At 52.7% G+C, this 24,347-nt stretch overlaps 1 protein-coding gene across 1 annotated transcript in view; it reads right to left on the bottom strand.

The window, feature by feature from the left end:
• The window catches only part of PDIA5 (protein disulfide isomerase family A member 5), a 92,232-nt gene that overhangs the window by 42,413 nt on the left and 25,472 nt on the right, over positions 1-24,347 (bottom strand). Inside the window, exons 4-8 of the mRNA XM_030858388.2 lie at positions 15,854-15,937; positions 15,546-15,591; positions 11,563-11,655; positions 8,536-8,596; positions 3,625-3,692 (exon numbers count right to left, since the gene is read on the bottom strand). Coding sequence (XP_030714248.2) covers positions 3,625-3,692; positions 8,536-8,596; positions 11,563-11,655; positions 15,546-15,591; positions 15,854-15,937 — 352 coding nt within the window. The remainder of the gene's footprint in view (positions 1-3,624; positions 3,693-8,535; positions 8,597-11,562; positions 11,656-15,545; positions 15,592-15,853; positions 15,938-24,347) is intronic.

Below are 24,347 nucleotides of genomic sequence, written 5' to 3'. Positions count from 1 at the left end.
GTGAGGGGGACAGATGGATGACAATGGCCCGGCAAAAAGGCACACTGCAGAGGAGCCTGCGGTGCTCAGGAGGAGTCGGGAAGGAAAGCTGGCCACTGCCCGATGGAACGACACTGAATTTCATTTTAGACACCCTGCATCTGGGATGCAGGGAGAAGAATGCAGCCCAAGACGGGAAGCAAGCAGTCTGCCATGTGGTACTGGAGCTTAGAGACTCAGGCTCCACAGAGCTACATTGTGTTGAGCTATAGATGTAGATAAAAATCACTGAGGGACAGTCCATAGGAGACAAGGAGAGTACAGGGCCAGGCCCTTGTTCCAATGTGTTAATAATAAAGGAAGGAGGGTGCAAAGCAGACCCTTGGCAGCACCCCGTTCAGTGAGTGGAAGGAACAGTAAGCACAGGGCAGTGGGAGCCGCGTGGAGGTGTCAGTCACCTGTACCTGTGAAGCGTCTGCAGGCTATAGAGCTGTCTCCACGCACCAGCCCATTCGCGCACCCAACAGCCCAGGGAGATGGGCAGGGTTGGTGTTATCATCCCCATTTTAAGGATGGGGGAAGTGAAGGCTCCAAAGCAACTTGCCCAAGATCTCCCAGTGGTTAGCAACAGCCAGCACCACAGTCTGATCTGCACACATCTGTCACCAAGACCGACACATTTCACTGTTTACACCCAGATGGCCCATCACGGCCAAGGTTAACAAAAGACTCAGTGTGAACATCAATAACTGGCAAGGCTGGGAAGAGGAGACAGACGAGGATGGGCTCTGCTCTGAGACGAGGAGCGGCTGCTGATGACGATGTCCATTAGTAGGAGTAGGTGGGACAGGTGCCGATGACTCACCAGACGTCAGCGACAGCAAAAAACAAGAGGCAGATCTGAGTCTGGAAAATGGCAAAGGCTGTGCATCCCTGACCCAGCCTCGCTCCCAACTTAATGACATCATTAGGTTGGACACCTCCCAAGAAATCTGTAGAGGAGGAAGGTTTCTAACCCCTGCCACAGACACGGCCAGCCAAAAAGGGCCCAAAGATGACAGAGGTGAAGAGGAAACAGGAGGTGCTGACCCAGCTGGATTTCAGCAGTGCGGTGAGGAGCAAGCTTTTGATTTCAGGGGACCAGTAGCCCATCTCTGCCCCGTGCGCAAGGACAAAAAGGAATCCACACCTCTGGCTGCCCCGTTCCTGGGGAGCCACCCCATGAGCCCTGGCCTCTAGAGGCCTCCTGAAGTAGGTGATGGCCCCGGTGGCTCAGACCCTTCCTCCTTTATGGAGCTGGGAAAGGGTGAGAACTTTTCAAAAGGTGCTTTCCTAAGAAACTAAGGGGAAAGCAGAACAAAACAAACCCCAAGCAAGAAAATACAGAAGCAAAGTAATGGATGAGTTCACGTAACACAGAGGTAACTGACACCTGGCCAAAGCTGGGCTTGAATCGGCCAGCCTCATTGGGTACCTGAACAATCCCACTGACTTTTCCATAACGTTGTCTAGGGAACTTGGAGGGTCACCTTTTTCTATTTCTTGACCTGGGCCCAAGCAGGAGAAGCAGGTACTGGGTGGTTTTTTTTTTTTCCATTTTTGGAAGCAGGTACCCTTAACAAGTAATCTTCAGGGCTAACCTTGCAAGTGAACCTATTGTGAACCCAGGGCCAGAAAAGAACCCAGGGCCCTTGTCCCACAAACATCCTTCCCACTTTGCCTCTGTCCTTAGGAACTGATGCTCTGAATTCCTTTCTAAAAGGAGAATATCGCTTTTAATGTAAATATAGAGCTTAAAATAAAATGTACCCAGTAAGCCACATGCTCATTCATTCACTCATCAGCATGTGTTGAGCACCTACTCTGAGCTTGGCCTGTGCTCTGTGCTGAAGAAACGCTCGAGAACTCACATCTCAGTGAGAAAACCTTATTATAATTAGTATCAACTGGTGGGTAAAGCGATCCGGAACAGAAGCAAAGATGAGCAGACACGACCATGCAAGGCAGGGACAGGCTCTGGGGGAGCACAGGAGGGGCCTGGAGGAATGCTGAGTTCAGCAGGGAGAGGCAGCATTGGCTGAGAATCTTCCAGAAAGTGCACGAGACTGGCACCAAGACCTCACCTGCTTTGACGGAGCTGGCCAGCTTATCTGTCATCTGAATGGGGCTGGAGTTCTTTACCCTCCACTGCACTACAGAGTTCGGAGGCTGAGCTGAACGGTTGTCTAAGTGTATACAGGTGCAGCAGAAAGAACTCTGTGGGTAATTAAGTCTCTTCTCCAGGCGAAATAATCTTAAAATATGGTATCTATTGAGGCCCCAAAATGTGAAGTGAAACTTCCCCAGACTGATATATGTGTGCCCCAGGGCCAGATGTCTCCAGGCAAGTTGCTAAAAGTTTATTAGTGAGAAACAAGCAGGACACTGGTGTCTTTCCAGAAATGAGGTCAAAAGAGAAAGCACCTGGTTCTTTGCAACCCAGTCCTGGGGCCAGCTAGCAGGGCTGTCACCGTGCTCAGGGGCTGCCCTTTAAACCTTTTTTAATTGACTCTGAACTAATCAGCAACTTAGTTTGGTCCATAAAGATCACGGTGCAGTTTTAAGATCTCAGGACTCCCTTGGTGGGGCTCTGGCCCACCCCACTGAGATGGCACCTGATGACTTTTCACGAACGGAATATGGATTTCGCCATGCTCTCAGAGGAGCTAGCAGTTATTTTTCTGTTGCCACCAAGAAGAAAAAAAAAGAACAAACACCCAAAACTAACGAAACAAAAACCCCCAAACCTCTGTGGCTCGGGGTAAGTGCAAAAATGGACAGACCTATGGCACAGAAGAGACAAGCCTGGCAAGGCGAAGGACACACAGACACGACCAGGCCCGTCAGCGACTGAGGCTCAGCCCTGGGTGAGGTCTGACTGCCCCGGCCTCCCCTCCTCCCTCACTGACCATCCTGGTTGCTCCTACTTCTCTGAAGGCCCGTTTCCTCAGTGGCTCCCCTTCCCCTCCTGTCTGCTAAAGGTGGGCATCCCTGAGACAACCCTGTCTCCCGCCTGCTCCCCGGCACACTCTCCTTCCGAGAACCCGTGGGCCCAGGTTTCCAGCTCCCCACCGCCTCTCCCCGCTGTGGTTCCAACGTTCTTCCTGCCTCACAGGAACCACAGAGCCCTGCAAGCCCGGGCAGGAGGCTGCCTCATGGACCCTCTTGTGCTTTGGGCCCACCTTGGTGTCACCGTGCCCCCCTTTCTTTGCCACTGGGCTCCCCGGGCACCGAGGGAGCCTCGGCCTGCTTTGGAGCCCAGCCCCCGTCATTCTAGGCCCCTGACAGTCTGCTGTTGGCCCCTGGCCTCTCGGCGACACCGAACGTGCCTTGCTGGTTTCCTGGTTATTTCATTACTGGTCTTTGACAGGCGCCAAATTCTCCTGGTCCCAGCAATTCTGGCCAGTTCTCAGCATCCACTGAGGACAGGTCTCTGAACCACATGCCTGGGGCAGCAGGGGCAGCAGTAATAGAATAAGTCCTTCCCGTGATTCAAAACCTGCCCTCTCCCCTCTTCCTGCACCCGTCCTCCGCCATCTCCCAGGGAGAGAGGGAGAAGTAGGGAGCTGGCAGGCAGCCCCGCCTGGCCCATGGCGCCTCACTTACGAACAGGCCCCGCAGCTGGGTCGCAGCCTTCTGGAAATGCGGCATTATCCTCTTGCACACGCTGCACCCTAGTCACCGGCAGGAGAAAAACCAAACGGTTACAACTGGCCCCATGCTCCGCCCTCTCTCCCCTCAGGCCAACCTCCACCAACAAGCATTTATCCCACCTCCAGAAGCCAGGACTGCCCCAGGCTCTGGGAGCACATGGGGACAGAGGCAGAGGCCCCAGACCCCCAAGAGCTGACAAACCCCAGCCCAGCAGTCACTCAATAAACGCGGGACTGACAAGCAAACGTGACGCAGCTGGGGGAGGGCAAAGCACTGAATAATTTAGAGCTGAGGATGAGTTCAACAGGAATTCAGGGAGCCGGAGCAGGTGCCAGGAAAGCACCCACCTTGTGCGCAACTAAAAGCCTCCCCTCGCTGCCCAGCCAGGGGCTGCAGATGAACCTGAATCAAATGCTATTAGGAGGAAAAATGTGCAACCATACATACAATGGCTTTGAGGATTTTCTGCCTCTTTTCCTTCATTAACAATGAATCACACCACGGCTAGAGGCAGCCGAGCGCTGGCCAGAATCAGACACTCAAGTTCTCATCTTCCTTCGACCTGCTGGAGGGCCCCGACAGGTCACCTCTTTGGGCTGCTGCCCCTTCCGGCAAATGAGGGGTGTTGGACCAGATGGCCTCAGGCCCCTTCCAGCACTGACACTGGGGAACTCTGTGATGTCTTTGACTCAACCCTCTCTGGTCCACCACGGTCACACTCCTCTCCTGGGTGGTGAAACCTCCAAATTTGGGGGGCTCAGGGCCAAGACAGCCAGGCCTCAAACACCCACTCCTACTTCAGAGAGACTCTGATTTAAACCCACCCCTTCCCTTCAACCAGAACAAGCCACACATGGGCACTGACACCGCAGGACACGAGCCCCAGTTTCCTCAGACAGGAAGAATTCTGACACACAAGGCTGTTACTCTTTCTGACAGCCGCTCTGCTGCAAAACAGGCTCTGACATGCTTCTGAAGGCCACAGACACCAAAGCTGCCTGGAACCCACGTCAGTCTGGATGTCATCTCGACACGGCACAGTGGGGACAGGGCCACGCAGCAGCAGACTAACAAGCTCTAACCCACATTTAGCTAATGCCTTGGCAGGCTGTGGGCAGAGTAACGCAGGTAGAGAGCTGCTCTCAGCCACTGGGCCAGATACAGACACTGGAGAACAGTGAGCAGGTCAAAACTCCCCGGAGACCACCTGAACCTCCCCAGCACCAAGTCTACTAGACAAGATGCATTGCAGGATATTTTGACATAGAACTCTCAAAATGCCCACAGCCCCCTCCTTGACGTTCCTGCCTGGCAAACAGATGGACACAGACACACACATCAGCGCATTACGCCTGGGCTTAAGTACATGCTGTTAGTTCAGGCTCAGACTCAAGGAGACACAGGAGCTGCTGTGAGGTCAGCCTGCAGCGCAATCCCATAGCATCTGCCCTCAGAAGACAAGAAGCACCTCTCCCCAGCAGCTGCCACCACAGCATGGTCCCCACAGGCACTGGAAGGGAGGAATATGACACTTGTCAGGGGGCCTTGTTCCCTCTGTGGGGATTCGGAGAGAAGAATGGAAACAGAGACAGCAATGCCAACTCCCTGGGGTGCCCAAGCTCCACCAGGTGGATGCCACGTGGTAGGGATGGGATGCCGCACGGCAGCAGCAGAGGAGGGAGCTCAGCTCTGGGGAGAATGAGACCCAGGTGTGCATCACCCCTTGACCACTGCTGCCTGTGTGACCCCGGCCTAGCAACGTAAGCGGTCTGAGCCTCAGCCTCCCCATCTGTAAGATGGAGACAACACCTGCCCTGCAGGCTGAGGGCAGAGCCAACACCTGGGAGGGCGGGCAGAACTAGGCACCAGCAGGGGGGCCTCTACCAGCACAAGGCCTGAGAACCTGCCTCCCCATCCACGGTGGGGTGACACTTCCACCGGGAATGGGGATGTCACTCCACTCCCCAGGAGAGAGGATGAAGGGGGCACACATCAAGCCCTTCACCCCCCCCCCTTTAGTCAGTGACTTGATGAGATGGGGGAAGTTGGACACCCACTGGGTCACACTCAGGAGTTTACTGCCTATCCTCACAGGTGTGGCCTCTCTCCCCCAGCTCTGCCGGTCTACAGCCTGCAACGACAGTATCCCCCGTGACTCCTAAACAAGTGTCAGTCAGCCAGCTGTCCCCATGGGTGGAGTACCGGGTGAAGAAGTTATTGAGGGGAAGAAGAGATGGAAGAGTAACAGGAAGCTCTGGGCCAAGCCAGTTGCCACTTGAGCTTTACCAAAAATAGAGCTCGTACTGTGATCCCTATTTCAGTTTATCTTTCAACTGATTCATTCGGGAGGAAGGGGAAGAGAGAAGACTAATTATCACTCTCAAACCCCAAAACTTAGAGCACCAGCCCTTTTATTTTCTCATTAATTCAGTCAACGAACATTCACTGAATAATCAGTAGGTCCTTGGGACCCAGATTTGTCACAACTGAAGGCTTCCACTGCCTTTAGGCTCCTTCATCCCAATCTTTGATCCGTTAGGATCAAAGAATCCTAAAAGACTTCCCAGTTAGGGAATTGGTGTTTCCCAGGAATAAGCTGAATTATGAGGCCATGACTGCTTGGTTGGACTAGTATAATAAAAGCACAAGCTCGTTTCATTAAAAACAACAGCAACAACACAATCTGGGGATACCTGGGACCCAGGAGGCCAACCAATCTGATCCCACACAAGTGTAAACTTAACAGCCCCGAGTTTTCTCCCTCCCTCTCCACTATTCATTGTTCTATGACACCTACCAGGATCCTAGCTTCTTCTGCCTCAGCTTCCTATTCTACAAAGATAATAAGCCTGCTCGCAGCTCTGCCTGCTGTGATGAGGAGGACGGTCGCCCTTCCTGACAGCCTGGAGAGTCGGGGTGAGGCAGGGGGACTGGCAGACACACTTCGGTGCACATTGCTAGTGAACCTCTCCCCGAGATTACCTACTGTCGTTACGCTGAAACCTGCACGGTTATACCATGACCCTGCCTTGTGACACGTACTGTATACTGACATCACTGTTTTAGTCTCATTTAACCAATGTGTTGAGACCTGAAGAGTTCTAAGATAAACGAAGGGAGGCCCGTCCTCAAGGGACTACGCAGGCAGGATCATTCCTGAAGCAATTCACAGCTGGGCAGGTAGTAAGATCCCTCCAAGGAGAAACAAAAAGGGGTGAAATCAACAAGTGAATATTAATAGAGAGACTGACCCGGGGTTAAAGAGCAGACCGCCTGGGCAGCGCCGGCTCTAATAGGAAGTGGGACTCCAGGGCCTCTTTCCATAGGCAGGCACACCCCTGGGGCAGGGAGGGGTGGGGGGAGGCTGGGTGGGGGGCACCCAGCAATCAACATGGGCTGGGGAGAGGCTGTTGTCATAGTGAACAAGCCACAGGCCCAAGTCAGGCAGAACCCACAGAAGGGCATCCAGCCTGGGGAGGCATGGTCAGCAGGGTGGAGATGGGAGGAACCTGTGCTGGGAGAACTTCTCAGGAAGGGGGATTGGAGGCAGGCTTTTAAGAGGAAACAGAACCCTGTGCCACAGCCTGTGATACCCACTCGAGCCACAGACATGCCTGGGCACACCCACCTCCCATCACATACAACCCCCACCTCGCTCCGGCCTTTAGTCCTTTGGCTTCCTGAAGGCGCATGTAGCTCACAGAGATCGAGCTCTAAGGCCACACACAGGCTCTAATCCGAGGTTTTTCAGTCTGTGGGGGGGACCAGTTAGACTTCAGAGGTGGCCCAGATGGGGGAATATCTGTGGCTTTGAGGACATACTGTCAACTACTCTACTCCACAGTTGTAGCTTGAAAGCAGCCACAGACAACATGCAAATGAACAGAGGTGGCTGTGTTCCGACAAAAATTAATTTACAAAAAAGGCAGCCGGCCCACAGGCCATGATTCACTGACCGTTTATTAGAGGGTTACGAAGTAGTAGGAAAAACCAATTAATGTTTAAATAAAACAATGAAAAAGAAAATATCAACGTGCTCTATATCTGGTGGAGTGGATGGCAAGTAGTAAGGGTAAGTATGGTTTAGTTTAGTGAAACTTTTCAGCTTACTTATATACTGGGCTGCCATGTAAAATATGTTTAATACTACAAATACAGTCAAAAAGTTTGAAAGCCCCTGCACTGATCCAACCCCTTCCTTCCCTTACAGAAATGGGAACTGAGGCACAGAGTAGTGAAGGACTTGACCAAGGTCACCCAGCCTGCTGGGTGGCACAGCTGGAATCAGAACCCACGTCTCCTGGTCGTCATCTCAATGATCCTACTGCTGTTCCCACGACCTCTTGCCTCATATAGAGACTGAGCCCCAAGAGTGGGCCCCCTTCTCCCTGGTCCTGATCCCTCGGCCCTCCCAGGTGGCTCTGCGGGAACCAGAGCTGGACATGCAGCCGCCCCGAGGCCGGCCAGGCTCCGGGCGGTCAGCAGCCGCCGCCGCCAAGGAGAGCGAGCCAGGGCCGAGGTGCGGCTCCACCGGGCACACGGCTGCCAGCAAAGGGCCACAGGCCCGCAGGAGGCAGAGGGCGGGGAAGGCGGAGGGACCTGGAGCAGAGGCCCATGCTGCTGCTGGGGGAAGAGGCTAGAAGGATGCGGAAGCCAGCAAGAGAAAAACGGATGTGGACTGCAGGAGAGGCGGAGCCAGACGAAAAGACAAAGGAAAAGAGGTGCAGGCGGAGACGGTGTGAGCGCCGTGACTGGGCGTTCTAAGTGGAGGCCCGGGGCTAGTTCCCAGTCCCCCTTGCGCCCCCAGCGGCCCCACCCAGAGTCTGAATGTCTGACTTGAACCCAAAGGAGAAAGTCACTCACAGGAAGCATAAAACATCATCAAGATCGGCTTCTCTTCCTTCTTCAGGAGCCGTCGGAAGTCCTGAGGCACAGAGAACACTGCAGGTTACAGACAACGTAGGAATGGAGACGACATTCCCGGGGGAACCACAGTGGCGGGAGGAGTGCGGCGGGGGTTTGGAAATCCCATGGTCTGACTTGGGGGCTGGGGGTGCAGTGCAGAGTCCTGGCATGTCAGGGGCTGAAAGACCCTCAGAGACCATCTATTCTAGCCACCTCACATGTTACAGATGGGGAAACTGAGCGCCCGAGGGGACAGATGGCTTTCCAAAGGCCACCTGGTGGGATGAAGTAGTCGGTACCAGGTTACCAGCGTTACTTTCAGCTCCCACTGAACAATGAATATGGCAAGGAGCTAACTGGGTCCCATGAGGCTGTCTCTTCTTATGCGATCTATGAAGTGGCTCTGTTGTGGTGGTGCTTGTTGTATTCACGGAGGCCCAACTTGGCCAGGTGCAGATCTGCTCATCACATAACACGGGGTTAACCCACCGCTATGAATCTTCCCCAGCCCAGCCCTACAGCCACCATCCAGGGCCCGAGGAGACCATGGTGCTCACAGGAGCGTAAGGATGAGATGCACCCCCATTCCCAGGAGGCTACAAGCTAAATGGATCATTTGTGTTTGTACCCTTAGAACAGCGCCTGGCTCGTTATCAGACAATAATATAATCATTTGTTAAATGAATATAATAAATGTAAAAAGACAAGTGGTCACAACAGTGCTAAAGGAGATACTTCAGTGTAAAGCAGGGCAGGAGACTTTTCTCCCAACCAGAGTCAATGATGTTTGGGAAAAAGCAAATCTGTCAAGGACTGCGGAGTAGCACCATGACAGAGCATATTTTGATTCAAATAAGCTCCTCTAACCAGTTTCCATGGAAGAAAATTAGAGGTTTTTCTCTCTTGAATAATAAGGGAAATAAGAGGAAATTTCGAAATGCAGCTTTCTGGCAGCAACAAGGCATTAGGTAAATAGATGATGGTACATCCCGCACAATGGAATACGACTGCATTATTAAAAATGATGAAGAGGAATATTTAATATCACAATAAGATATGCATGTTACATTAAGTAAGGGTGAAAAGCAAGTTACAAAACAGCATGTACAATGTGATGACACTTTTGTGAGTAACAGTATTTATGTGTGCATTAAGCAGAAAGCCTGGAAGGCTACAGAAAATACTGGCAGTGGGTATCTCTCAGTGGGGAGGGATGGGATGATTTCTTTTCTTTTCTTCTATGCTTAAGCTGAATTTTCTAAATTTTCAACAATAAACATATAGTACTTATAATTTTTCAGTTAGATAAAAAAGATTACAAATATTTTGTGGGAATTTATAACACTGCATAACAAATTCTGAAAATGTTTACTCTTATTTTCATAACTAGCGGGTTAAGGCACTCATTTTAAGACAGAATTAGTAACGAAGATCTTTGACCCTGACTAGGGGTGGAGGATGCTTTGAAAATGATCTTCTGGAATCCCTGGAGCTAAAACCGGTACAAGATCTGAGAAGAAAAGGTTTTTCTGAGCCTGTAGCAATTTGGTTTCACACCCTGAACAGTAACAATATCACATTACATTCACAGATGCTTAATTACCTTCAGATTAAGTGTGGAACTCTAAGCTTACAAACAGAAATTGGCAATTCAAACGTGAATTTGGAACTTGTTATTTTACGGGGTTTCTATTAGCAGAAAAGCAGCAGCACACAGTATAACAAGAGGATTGCCTACAGGTGTAGAAAAAATATTTCTGCTTAATATTTCTAGTTACAGAAGAGCAATTTCAGGAGTTTCAGGACATGAACATTTTGGGGGAGTGAGGCGGCAGGCAACCACTTTCCAGAGAGGCTGAAAGCACGTATTACCACAAAATCTACCCGGGAGAAACCATCAGTTCAGGCTGTTTGTCTTTTCTTGGCGACAGGCACAGGTGCCGCCACCTCCTGACACCTGCCCCTCCTCCTTTCCCCCAACATGCCTATTGAAAAGGCTTCATCTTCAAGCTGAGGACACTGGCACTTTCTACCCCAGAAACATTGATGCCCACCCCCTAAATCGAATCACCCCTCAGCTGAAAGGCCCACTTGGTTAGCCCACGATGATCACACATGATCTCTCCTGCAGAAAGTATAAATGGCATCATTTTCTTCTGAGCTAACAAGCATCAAGAGTCAATAATTTCAAATGAAAAGGGGAGGCAGAGGAAGATAAAAGGCACATTTTATGTTATCAAGAGAAAAACGAACATTCTCCTTCCATCTACGAAAAAGCACTGCTTGTCTCACAGGCCATCTGAAATGTGACAAAGAAGTTCCTGCCCATCCTAATGTAAAGGCACAGCCAAGCAAGTAAGGCACACGTGTGTGCGTGACACAAACACAGGTACACATGGATAAAGAGGCACGTGCAGGTCAGGCGGGGCAGGCTTTGAGAGGAGGAGGGTCAGGGCTGTATGGAGACCGTACATCAGAACCACCCTTCTGACCCCAGCCCCCCACACCAGCCAAATCCAGAAACTGAAGTAAATAACTTGTTCAAAGTTAACACAGTGACCCAGAATTGTGAAGACCTGACCCAAGGCTCTGGCAATCCAACCCAAACCTCACAGATTATTCTTAAAACAAAAAACCAAAACCCACTTTAAAATAAAACCCGAAAAACACAAAGGCAGTTCCAACAACTGAATAACCTAATGAGGAGAAAACATTTAAACAATATCCCTATAAGGAAAATCTAAACACGCTAAAATACATTATATAAGGCAGCAAAGGACAGGGGAAGGGCTCAGGCAGTCAGCCTGTAACCTCCTGTTCGTTCCGTCAGAGCGGGGAAGGGGAACCAAATGTTAGGGCCCTGGCCCAGCTCCCTTGGAGGCCCCCAAATACTCCCACTTCTCAGTTCCTTGGGCATCTCTCCTGGGAGACCCTGGTTAGGGGGGAAGCTTCCAGAGCCCATCAGAACTGATACGGAAAAATTACCTTTTCATTATCAATGTGGATAACATCTTTGGCTCCAGGATCTTCTTCCCACAGTGGGGGCCCTTTTGGATCCTTCAGAAATGCCACTACGGACTGACGAAAAGAGAGAAGGGAAAACTCGTTTTAGCCAGGAAAAGAGGGAGGTGGGGGAATCGGGAACCTGCCCTGTTCCCTACCTGGAGACCCAAGTGCCTGGAACGGGATGCATTGTGCCCTATGGGGAAGTGCCACACTATCACCCACTGACAGCTTACTAAGGGCCCTAAAAATGCACCCCACCAGGATTTTTCAGCCACATGACACCTAACTCTGGTCCACTGACACCTACGATGCTTCTTCATGGACAAGAGAGGAAATCTGAGACAATTAGTTGGCTGATTCAAAACAGAGGCACGTGCTTCTAATAAATCTCACCTCCTCCAGAAAGTCTCCCTGATCAATTTGAATAGAGGTCTTCAATCCTGTGCAAAGTAAGATACTTACACGTCAGGCAGCCACTAAAACTGTCAATCGCATAAGCAAGTGATCACAGCTGCTTGTAACCGGCTTGGTATTTCATGATCTAAACTGGTTTGGGAGTGTGTTAAATCCTGATCATCCTGTGAGGCTCAGGTGGGAAGCCCCCAGGGCAGGGTGCTCATCGCTGTGGCCCCCTGGGTGCTGGATTTCTCTCCTTAAGGACCCCCTTCTAGACGGACCAAGACCTTCAGGATAAAGGGCTTACTTAGCCTTTGTCTTGTGGACAAGTGAGCAAATGCAAATCTCTGCTCCCCTCGGGCAGGACACACATGCAGCCGGGAACAGGGGGCACATCCCTCTGCTCCCCTCCCCACTTGCCACAGTTCACTGATCCAGGACAGAAGCTGCATTCCCTTCCCTCTCAGACAGTCATGTGGGAAATGCTGCTCAAAGCCTGTGAGAGCCAGAAACGGGTAACAGAAACCAGCCGAGGCTCCATCCCTCCAACCCTGGAAGGGAGTTGCTGGCCATCCATGTCAGCAGATGACCCCTCAGTGTCCCCCAGGTTGATGCAAGATTCTGTTATTTCTGCCCACTCTGACCAAGCTCCAGGGAGCAGATGAGGAACTGGGTGTGCTGGGGTGGAGAAGGGAGGGAGGTCTGCAGTGAGAAAGGAAACACCCCCGTAATGAGCCTGTGCATGCAGCCCACCCACCGGTCACACATAGAGGACCTGGGAGGCTTGTTATTTCTGGAAACTCCTATTTGGAAAGAGCACTATGGGAGAGTGGGAGACAGCCAGGACTTCGCAGAATTTCATTCAGGTAACGCTCTCTGTCTGTCCAAACAGAGCTGTGAAATGCCTGCTGGCAAGAAAAGTGGGCCATTTCCACCAGGCAAAGGCAGATCGCCTTCTCTCAGTCCCTAGTGAGAGCTTCACCGTGACAATACAAGCCAAAGTGGAAGCAGCAGGGCTGTCCTGAAACCCATACTCACAGCCACGAGCCATGTGAGAAAGACGCTTATAAGTGCCCACCCGCCTGCTGTTCCAGAAGATCCAGTGCCGGTGCTCTCAATTTGGGGTACACAGTGGACTTTAGGAGTCTGTGAAGCCCCAGACTCACAGGAAAACACTTCCTTCAATGTATGCATGCGCACTGTTTCTAGGGAGAAGGTCCATGGCTTTCAGGAGATTCTCAGTGGGATTAGGAACCCAAAATAGGTAGGACCTACTGCTCTGGGAGGCTCCTGTCCCATCCCAGCACGAGCTAAGTTAAAGGGCTACCACCCCCACCGCTGCCTCAGCATCAAGGAAAAAACGAATGTGGATGGAAAAAGGAAAAAAAATCACTTCTTTTAATGTAATAATTGAAACATTCATACTACCAATCTTTTGCTTTTCAGGTGATTCTTCTTTAATTGAAGTTGAATAATTCCATCCACAGGTTCTTAGTCTCCAAATCAGTCTAACCAACAAGACCTTGGGTAGAAAGGTCTGCAGGGAGGGGCACCTGGGACACTGCCGTCAGCTGTCCTATTCTGGGTGCTCTGAATCCCAGGAAGATTGCCCAACACCCTGCACCTTGGTCTGCATGGCTGGGAAACCACACCCACGGCCACAGGCCTTGGGAGAAGGTCACCCGAGGGCCCCCCGAATTTCGCCTTCCAGGCACCTCTGGTCCTCACCACTCATATACAGTAAGGATTTTGCTGGACAGTCGGCTGACAAGCAAAAGGCCGCTTATACAGGAAGGCCCCCTCTTTGAGTTCCCCGCTCTTTACACTCTCACTTATCTGGCCTCTGGACTCTAGGGACCCTGGCCTAGTCCCTGTGACCCGGCCCCCGCAGGACCGTACAGGGTGACAGCAACAACAGCCAGACCATGAGCCTGAGCCTGTGCACCCACCCTGCTGGGGGCCTCCTGCATCTTTCCGGAGTTAGAGGCTGGAGAAACCCTGAAAGGAAAACGGATCCGTGACCAAGGAGGGCTCTGCTCGTGGCTGCTCCCTGTAAGAAGCGGGAGCCATCGGGCGGTCACGGGGAGCTCCGCCATCGCCCCCCACCCTGCAGAACCCCAGGGGCTCTACTCCAGTCCTCGATGGCCCCACGCACTTCGGGGACCCTGGGACCAAGGATGCCCTCTCTCTGCCCAAGGCCCTGACCCCGTACAATGCTCAGCCCACTTCTCCAGCTTCTTGATGCTGAAATCACAGGAAGGACGGGAGCAAGCGGGTCCCACACACCTGGTCTTTGTAAGGAGGCAGACAGAGGCCAGGACTTGGCCTCCCTCACCCAGGCAAGTCCAGACCACCCGGGTTCCTCTCCTGCTACTGCAGTTCTGAGCAGCTGCTGCTCTCTGCTCCACAAGCCCAGGACAGACTCCTCAGAGGGCCAGCTAAATATAAACTGAACACAACCTCCAAACACAAAACGGAAAGCCCCCGCCCCTCTCTCCATCAGCACCTCCCCCACCCCACCCAGAGAAGTCTGATTCCTGCGGAGCACGTGTTCCCTCCAAGGACTTCAGCTTAACACAGAATAAGAGGGGTTAAGTAACTCTAGTTGGGAGAGTTTTCTCTAAGTGGCTAAGTGGGTGTTAAGATGATGAGTAATCAGGCTGAGCCTGTGTACGGTAAAAGCTGCAGCAACTTAAAAAAGAACAAGTGTTAGTGGATAAACAAGAAATGACCAGGGGGTGGGGGGAGAGAGGCAGAGGTAGAGGGGCACAGCTGCACAGACAGATGGACAGACAGAAAAGAATGGAAGGAAACAGATGGAAAGAGAGAGACAATGAGAGAGGAGCCCAGGGTCTAACACAGTCTGAGAAGCAGGAGAGTCAGAGAGGGTGGGTTCAGCATATGCTGGAACAGAAGAAACACATGGCCCCAGCCAGGGCAGGGGGATGCTGCCTGGACCAGAGGCAAAAGAAGACTGACTTGAGGAAGGGAATGCACATGTTGAAGGAGGAGAATCCAAGGGCAGTGCAAGGACTCAGGGCTGGGGGAGCTGCTTTGTGATTAACAGGACAGCACCTGCAGGTCAGAGGATCTCCATATTTATTTTCACTGATGCGTTTCCATCTCCTTCTGAATTGCATTTGTAGCAGGAAACGATCTCACTGACATGGGCATCTCATCTGCAATGAGCTGCATCAGCCCCAGAGGTGCTGCTTTGCCTGGGTTCTACAACACTGTGCTCACCTGGGCACAGCTGGCCCCCTCCAGCCTGTGGGTGGCCCCTGTGGACACCACTGCAGAGGTGAGGGAGGGCTCTGAAGCCACAGCGAAGGGAGACTCAGGCCTTTGCAGGGGAGGGCATGACGTCATACGTATCACTGGACAACTGCTGATAGAGTCACAAACTGTCTACAAGGTCGGTTATCCCCCCTCGTTTAACAGTTACAAAGTTTTCCAGGTATTCTGCTGATCTATGTTCTAGAGATGAGAATCCCTCAGGTCATTTGGAAGGGCATTTGTACACTCTGCCCTTCCTCCTCTGCTGAGAATGAGGGAGGGAAATTTACCTTAAATGTCACAGCTCGGTTATATTCAGTATGAAACGCACCATCCCTGTCAAATGAGGAGAAAAACGTGTTAACTTTAGGAATGGTTGTGAAGACACTTACTTACCTTTGGTTTCCCGCAGCATCTTAATAAGATTCAGTTACTGAACACAGGTCAAGTTTTTTTTTTTTTTAAGAAATAATTGTAAACACAGAAAAAGAACCATTCTGAAATAAAATTAATCTCACTAAAAATCACGGTTTGCTGAGAATACCAATGAAAGCTTTCAGCATTTACTTGGAAATTGGAAATGCCCACACGTACTTACTGGTAATGGAATAATTCGACCTTTTTGTCCTTTGCACTTAGGTCAACTTTCATCTTCTTGCACAATTTTCTACTCTCTGCGTCACTGAAAGACACAAATGTCAGGAAAAAGACACTTGTTATCTGAAGCCCTCACGAAGGTGCTAACGGAGTAAAATTTGCTGGTGGCCCAAGAGTAAGGCAGGTAGCTTGGAACTCTCAGTAGCAAGTGAGGCCCTCACTACGCATGGGCTCTCAGGGAACAGGAGGAAGTAGAGAAACCAACAGGATCTGGACTGATTTGGAAAGACAGGGGCAAGCAGGTGGGGAGGACACATCACTACCTGTAAGGGGCAACGTGATGGATCCAGACAAAGGAAGTGCCCCAGAAGCTTAGAAGGCAGATGATCCATTCTAAGAAGGAAAATAAGCTCAGGACAGTGGTTCCCAGTCCTGGCTGCTCATTAGAATCACCTGGGGAAGTTTTTAAGCATACTGATTCCCTGACCCTCCCGCAGATCACGACTTCAGAAGCTCTACCTGCAGCCCCAGCAAGTTTTTGTTTTTACACCTCTGATGTGTGCCACATGCCACCTGCTATATACCATCAAACCAGAGTAGGAGGGAAATGTTCTGCGATGTTGAAGGAGTTATGAAATCTGACCAGGTATTGACAAAAGCCGAAATGACAAAGGGGAAAGGTTTGGTGAAGTGCTAGCGTCTGCAATATCACACTCCTGCAACTCTTCTCATACGAAGAGTCTGCCGGGCGCCGTTCACCGTTTACCGAGTGCTCATGCACGACCTCCTCTGATCTTGGCTCCCTTTCCGTTAGACCAGGGATCTCAAGATGTGGCCCCTAGACCAGCAGCATCACCACCAGCCAGGAACCTGTCAGAAGTGCAAATTCTCAGCCCCATCCCACACCTGCTCAGTCCAAACTCCCGGCGGGTCCTTGAGCGACTGTGTTTTAAGGAGCCTCCCAGGTGATTCTGACACCTGCCCCTGCCCTGCTCTGCTCTTCCTCCTCTCCCCGACATCTCTGCCCCCACCACGAGGTTCGGCTTCCCGTGTGCCCTACGCCGGCGCCCCCAGAAACCTCACCTGTTCTCACGGCCTCCCCACCACCTCACCACATTCAGCCAGGTCTGCCCGACAGCCAGCCAGGGGCAGCCAGCTACCGTGCCCGCAGGGCCGTGCTCCTCACTGCAGGACCCTTCCCCGCATCTCAATGGACTCAGCGAGGGCACCTCCGCCCACACCCACACCCACTGGTCCCCGGCGTCTACACCGCATGAGAAACCTTGTTCTGCCAGGGATGACAGCCACCTGAGGGAAGTCCTGTCGGCTCCCACCTGTTTTACCTACCTCAGCACCTTCGACGGCCACCAGCGTCACACAGCTGAGCACCAGCCCCAGAGCAGATGGACTCATTACACCATTCAGCTCAATTCTAAAAGCCACACTCATCCACGGACAAGCAAAATTATGGGACCTCATTTTAAGTGTAAATGTGCCATTTGCAGTTCAAGAAGCATGTCTTGCGGGACAGGTGTGTGGGTCGGAGAGGGAGAGTGTCAGGCACTCCCAGGGGCCCCCCAGCCCAGCCCAGGCCCAGAGCCTTCCCTCCCTGCGTAGCCCTACCTGTGGTGGCCATCACTGCAGCCGCTGCAGCTTCCAGCACCCCCCATCGGCACCCCCAGCAAACAGGGGACTAAAGAAACACACGAAGCACTTAGAAAGGAAAGGCTGTGGCCTCTCCCTCAGGCTGGCAAGGGCCTTCTGAGATAGGGAGTCCAGAGAGAAGGGATAAGCTGGGCTGCGGAGGGGACCCAGAAGGGCTGAGAGCGTGCATCAGGAGGCCCTACAAGGGCAGCCCACGCAGCCAGTGGCTGAACTCTTACCCTAGAGCCCTGTGGGGTTGCTGGGCTCACCTCCACTGACGGTGGCGATTACAGTTCTGTCTGCCTTGTCCCGAGGGCGCTCTGTGGAGAAGCCACACTGACAGGCAGAGGGTCTGTGTGTGACAACTGCGTCTGAGGCACCGTTTCCCTGCCCCAGGGGAGACAGGAGGGCTCGACTTAGATGTTTGTAACTGTTCCCTTGGCACTTTCCCTGTCCGGCTTTGTTCTGTTGCGTGCACCTGTTTCTGTGACCACCCACCGTCCACCCAAATGTGACATCAAATAGTGGCTGCAGCAGGAACGAGGTCCAGGTGCCCACGGCCCCCCTCGCCCCATGCTGGCATCCAGCGGGGGCACCCAGACTGCAAGGTAGCCCCATGTCAGCTCTCTCCTCCGTTGAGCCTGGCTGGCAGCCTCTGCCTATGACTTTACAAAGCAGAGAGAGAAGCGATGGGGCCCATCATTGCAATCCCTGCCGGCTGTGTGGGAACCCACTCCATGGAAAAGTGTCACTCTCCCGGTGAGCCCAGGCCAGGCTTAGGAGCAACATTCCAAAGACACTGCGTAAAGCTGGAGGGGCACGGAGTTCCCCGAGAGCACATCCAGCCCAGCCCGCAGCCTATGGCCCCCACAGCTGTCCAGTGACCACAGCTCTGTCACTGCCACACGATTCCTTGTGGCAGACTCTGTGCAACCCTCTCCCCTCCTTAAGTTATAGGACACTCCCCGATGATTCTCTCCTCTTCCCTGCCCCCTACACACACACACGCACACGCACACGCACACATTCTCAGACGGGTAGGTGGGGAGCCAGCCTCCCGTCCTCTCCGAGCATCTCTGGCACAGACCCCAGAGCCTCAGCCCCCCTCATCCAGCACTGTCACATGCCCTTCCCCGCTGTCTCCACACCTGACCAGCATGTCCACTGTCAGCCCCCATCAGAAAGGTTTGCGCCACCAAGCCGAGGGCTTTATTTTGTTCATAGCTGGTTCCCCAGGGTTCCAACAGCTGCTGGCACATAGCAGGCGCTCTATAAATAGCCTGAGTGAGCGAGTGAATGATGCCGGCTGTTGCGCTGGGATGAGGCACTCACTGCTGGCTCTCTGGGCTCTGCCTACTGAGCTCCAGGAATCCTGCCAGGTGAAAATTCCTGACAGTGCGCTCTCAGATTGGCTCCCCTCCCTCCTACGATTCTGTCTCTCAGAGTGTGTGTGTGTGTGTGTGCGCACGCGTGTGTGTGCGCACTAATTGCACAGGACAATAAAAGTCATAAGAGTTCAGGAAGGGGAGAAATTACCCAAGCTCAGGGACTTAAAAGGATCTGGGTTGATAGATTATGCACAATTAATTGTGCTGCCGCCCTTCTCTAGCCAGTGACTGAGGCTCTGGGGGGGAAAGACAAAGGCAGTGAGCAGGAAAATGAGCTGTTCTGCCGGGGATGGAGAGGGAGGGGACAACCACAGAGAGTGGACTGGCCATGCAGAGGTCCTCATCTGCCACCCCCAACTGTCCTGCAGGAACCAGCCTTTTCTGCTGGGGAGGCTGGAGCCTCAACACCCTCTGCCCATTTACTCACCCATGACCTGCTACATCCCCTCCTCCCCCACCTCCCTGGGCTCTCCTCTACAGAGAATGTGAAAGGTCACCGAGGCCTTTTCACACTTCCCTCCCCACCCCTGACCCAGATAGACACATACACATGGGCGTTTTCGTCTGACTTTGATGTGGGTTGCTGGCCAGCAGGGCAGAGTGGCTGCAGGTACGTGGTGCTGTGTTTACTAGATGTACACGTGCAGTGGCGATCATTCAAGAGACTGGCAACTCACACTCCTGGGAGTCAGACCCAGGGATGAAAGGTGGGGGGTAAGAGTAGGAAGAAAGAGAAGAAATAAGGTGCTGGAGGCTCGGGAAGGGGAGGTACTCGACTTTGAGAAGTCGCAGCCTAAGTATCAAACCCTCCCCGGAGTCACTGTCAGTTGGAGTGACTGATGGCTTCTAGATCTGGCTCTGCCGCTAGCCAGCCTGTGGCCTCTGGCAGGGCCCTTGGCTTCCCGAGCTGCAGAATGCGGGAGTTGTCCATGAGCTGGATGGAGCTCTCTATTTCCCTACAGGGTCAAGTATTACTGAAGCATCAAGGCAGGCTGCCTGTATCCTGACGGATGGACCGGGAGCCAGAAGCCAGGACAGAGGGTGGAGACTGGGCCGCCTCCGGCAGCGGGTAGAAAGCGGACTACACTGAGGACCAGAGGCAAGGCCCCCAGCCTGTCTTGGACACTGTGTGCCTTGGCCAACTCAGCCTTCCTTTCCCCAGCAAAGAAGGGGTAAATCCCTTTCTTCCATCTGCTCGGGTCTAACACGGGATTCTGAGTGGATGGACCTGTGACCCCAGAGGGTGGGTAGCAGAGGAGAGGTGGGACGTGCCCCCACTTCAGAGACGTGAAAAAAATGCAAGATAAGGAGCGAGTGAGCAAAACAACACCGTCAGCATGCCTGCAAGGTGCCCCATGCAGAGGACAATGTGGAAGGAGGTAGCCGGAGGGCAAAGGCAGGAGACAGAACAGCCTAGAACAGCTGGGCCTTCAACTTGCCCGGACCTGGGTGGCTGGTCACTAGCCCTGATGACGAAGGGACTCCCACAACAGGAGTCTGGCTGTCCTCCTTGGTGCCAACCTCACGAAGGCACACGAATCATGTAGCAGAGTTCATGAGAGTGATGGGAATACGAGAAAGAGCGTGCCTTCTCATCCTCCACCTGCCTCCGCGGCCCAGCAGTCCTAGGGGGGACACGTCACCCCCACGAGGGCACAGCAGTGTGCCACAAGGTGTCTGAAGCCACGACACAAAACACGGCGTCTCTTCTGGAAGCCTGCTTTATCCCATGGTAATTTCAACACGCTCACATGTAAAGGAGCAAATGCTAAGTTCGAATCATTTTTGGAAGAAAACATGGGCTTCAAAATATGTTATGCCTGCCCTGGCAGGCCCCACGTCTTGGATCTGGGAAGCCAGCACTGCTCCAGGGGAAAGAAAGCAGATGGGAGAATGAGAGCAGGTGGTAAGGTAATGACCTTAAACCCTCAGGAAAAGAAGGCAGCAGGCGCCCCATCGGGCAGCCTCAGCCCCGTGAGAACCAGCCCCAGGAATTAGCACCCCGGGCATGGCTCCCGCCTGCTGGCTCCGGCTCCGCCGTCCAGAAAGCAGCCCTCCGTGCCAAGGCCGAGCCCCGATGCCAGGCTGCAGGGCACGTGGGGAATACCAACTCCCTCACACTCAACCCACTTAAGAGCTGGACAACTACCACCAGCCAACCCGAGCGTGGCTGCTGAGATGTGAGCCAGGAGGTGGAGTGAGGGGAAGGGAGAGCTGACAAATCCCTGGACAGAAGCCAGAAACCCTACGGACACTTCAGAGCCACAGGTTACGGGGGCCCGGGGCCCAGCGGAGAGGGGTACGTGTGCCAGCCAGCACGCAGGCAGGAGCGGGGAGGAAAGCACCAGAAAAGCAAGAAAAAGAGAAGAGATATCCACACACAGAAGAGAGGAGGAAAAAGACCAAAAGAATGGGGGAGGCAGGGGCCCGAGCAGGGAAGGAGCAACAGAAACTATCAAGGGAGAGGGAACAAAGCGGGACAGAGGAGAGATGCTGGGAGGGAGGGACCGGAGACGCACGAGGCAGACACCCAGGGTGGGGAGAGACACGAAGGCTGGAAGACACAGCCTCCCACACATTTCCATGAATACATGGGTCTGTATACACATGCATACACACGAGCACGTATGTGTACACACGTATGAGCCTGGCAGCTTCTGGAATGCTCTGAACCAGGCTATGCAGGGATGGGAGCAACTTGGAAGATTCAACTCCATATTTCACACAAGAGCAAACTGAAGCCCAGAGAGGGGCAGTGACTTGCCAAAGGTCCCACATCTATTTGCTGTCAGAGCCTGGACTCAGAGCCAGGCCTCCTGACCTGCAGTCCTGCAAGTTCCACAGCACTGCATAGCTCTTAAGGGCCAAAGCAAAACACCCTGTCCACTGGGCTGACTCTCACACCCAAAAGCTTCTTCAGGACCATCCTCACAATGACCAAGGGGTCCTCACCCAAGGAAAAGCTCTTGAAGACAAACACAGCATTTCCCTCCCTCCAGCTTCTTGGAATGTCCTGACAGTCTGGCCCAGATGAAAGACAACAAGAGTAGAATGGGATCTCACATTAAATTCTATTCTACAAAGATCTTCAACACAGACCCGGTAAGAAGGCAGAATATGTATTATTGTTCCATTTCACAGATGAGGAAACAGACTCAGGGTAACCGACCTGTCCAGGGTCATGGGGCTAGTAAGTAGTGGAGCTGACCCCTCAACCGGGGCCTGTGTTTACTGCACACACCTCTACAGACGCCTCACCCCGGAGCACTGTCTTCTCTCCCCCTAGGATGCCCTCTGTCCCCCTCACCTGCCTTTTAAGGGGGGAAAGCAGAGGGGCCATCACCCACCCCAAGCCCTGGCATCCCCATTCCCACCTCCGACCCTTCACTGGCAGGGCAGGAAGCAGAGATGGGGAACCACACACAGCAGGGCCTACTCGAGGGCAGCTGTGCTCTGGCTGCCCACCTGCTGTTCCCCTGCTCACTCTCCCGCAGAGAGCACCCACCGGAGCGCTTCTGCCCATCCCAGGGCGTCTCATTCAGACTCATAAACACAGACTGAGTGCGTTTAGGACAACAGCTGAGGGCTGTCATCACAGGGTCCGGAGTGCACATGGTGGGTTCCCTTAATTAACGGGGCACATTCAGAAGTCTCAGAGCAGGAGTGGCTGAGCAGACGGGCAGAACCGGCTCATGTCCTTGGGGATCTCTTTGTGTAACGGTGATCCGTGAACTGCCACCCAGGGTGGCCTGCACGGACCAGAGCTCCGAGTTCTATCCCTTTGGCTGTTCTGGGAAGATTTAGCTGTATCCTGCCTCTGACTTCAAACTCGAACCCAGGTACTCCTGCTTGCAACATCATCCGTTATAGCTCCATATTCCACCTACCCATATTTAATATCGCAGTTTGTACTTCCTCTTAGAGGCATAAAGTGAGTAGCAATTATGCGAACAGTCAATCCTTTTGTCTTAAGGTTACCTCTTTTAAGCTCTAAGGTGCCCCCCCAGATTTTCATTTTAGAACATCAAAAGTCACAGGATTATTTCTCCCATTTGCACTTTTATTGATTCCAGACAGCATGTCTCCAAATGAGTCCTGAATTCTATTCTTGGTCTGTGTTCACACACTAACCCTGGCCCCATAAAGTCCTGCCTGTCCAGGGCCAGATGACCCGAGGGGCCCACACCACAGGGAGCTGCCTGCAGGGAAAGCCAGGGCACTTTAAAGACCTGCTATTCTGAGGTCTTTGCCCCAAATTTGAATTCGCCCTCCTCTGTGAAGTCTTCCTCAACCTTTCCAGGCAGAACGAAGTGACTAATCACCTGGCTAGGTGTCTGCTTCCTCTCCTCCTTGCACACTGCGCTCCTCGAGGACACTGTTAGCCATGTGTGTCCCTCAAAGCACAGAGTAAGTGCTCGGGAATGTCTGATGAATGGACCCAGATGGATGGCGCAGCTAAACGAAGCTCTTCTGCCCACTTCTGCCACCTACAAGCCTGATGAGAACTCCCTGTGATGAGGCTCTGTCAGCTTGGCAGGACTGATGTCATCTTTGGGTGTGGAGATTCCAAAGCACCCTGTCTCCTCTAATAGGCTTTAGTACTTTGCCAGTCACACAGATCACGCCTGGTAAAATACGGGAGACAGAGACACACCTGGAAGATAAGAACACTTCCAGCCCAACTATGAACTAGAAGTAACCAACAGCTACAATCTCGCCAACTGTCTAGTGAGCCGTCTGTTCCATTTCGCTGGTGTTTGAATCAACTGGGAGGCGTGAGGCCAGACAGGCACGTGTGTGTGTACATGCGCGCACATACACAAACACACACACTCACACACACACACACACTCACACACCCTACAGCAAACACCGACTGGCTAAGACTTCTCCTGGTCTCATTCAGTGCTTTGTCAAAATATGAATCTCCTTCAATTCTCTCCAACGATGGGCAGGACCAGCTTGAGGCTATCAACTTATAAAACTGTTGTGTCCCAGAAGTTCATTTGCAAAATAGCCACTTAGAACTCAGAATAAAGCGGAAGAACATTGCACTGGAGTGCAGCCCATAAAAGCTCACTGAACCCCACAGGGTAGCGGCAGAGCTTGTGACTTGGGCAAAGACAGAGACAGTAAAGGTTACAGAGATCTTTATGGGCCATGCAGGAAAAGAACTGCCTCTCTTCCCAGAAGAGCCCACCTCGTCCCCGTACTAACAAGACTGAAATACCGCCTATGCTCCTCTCCTCTCCTCTTCCCAAGCCCGCACTCCCGATAAACTCCAAGTCCAGGTGAGGAGTGGCTGCACTCAGCGGCTCTGGAAACACCTCCTGTCCTTGTCAAAAGGACATGTAAATGCTGGCATCCACCAAGTGCAGCGCAGTGCCTTGCGTGCAGCCAGTGCTCAACAAACGTGCAAAGAATAAACCTATTCTTCCCGACCTTTTCCGTATGTTTCACTGT

The sequence above is a fragment of the Globicephala melas genome, chromosome 4 (genome assembly GCF_963455315.2).
Source record: "Globicephala melas chromosome 4, mGloMel1.2, whole genome shotgun sequence".
Taxonomy (NCBI): domain Eukaryota; kingdom Metazoa; phylum Chordata; class Mammalia; order Artiodactyla; family Delphinidae; genus Globicephala; species Globicephala melas.
Note: the sequence above shows the minus strand (reverse complement) of the source record. Positions and strands in the feature narration are given on the sequence as shown.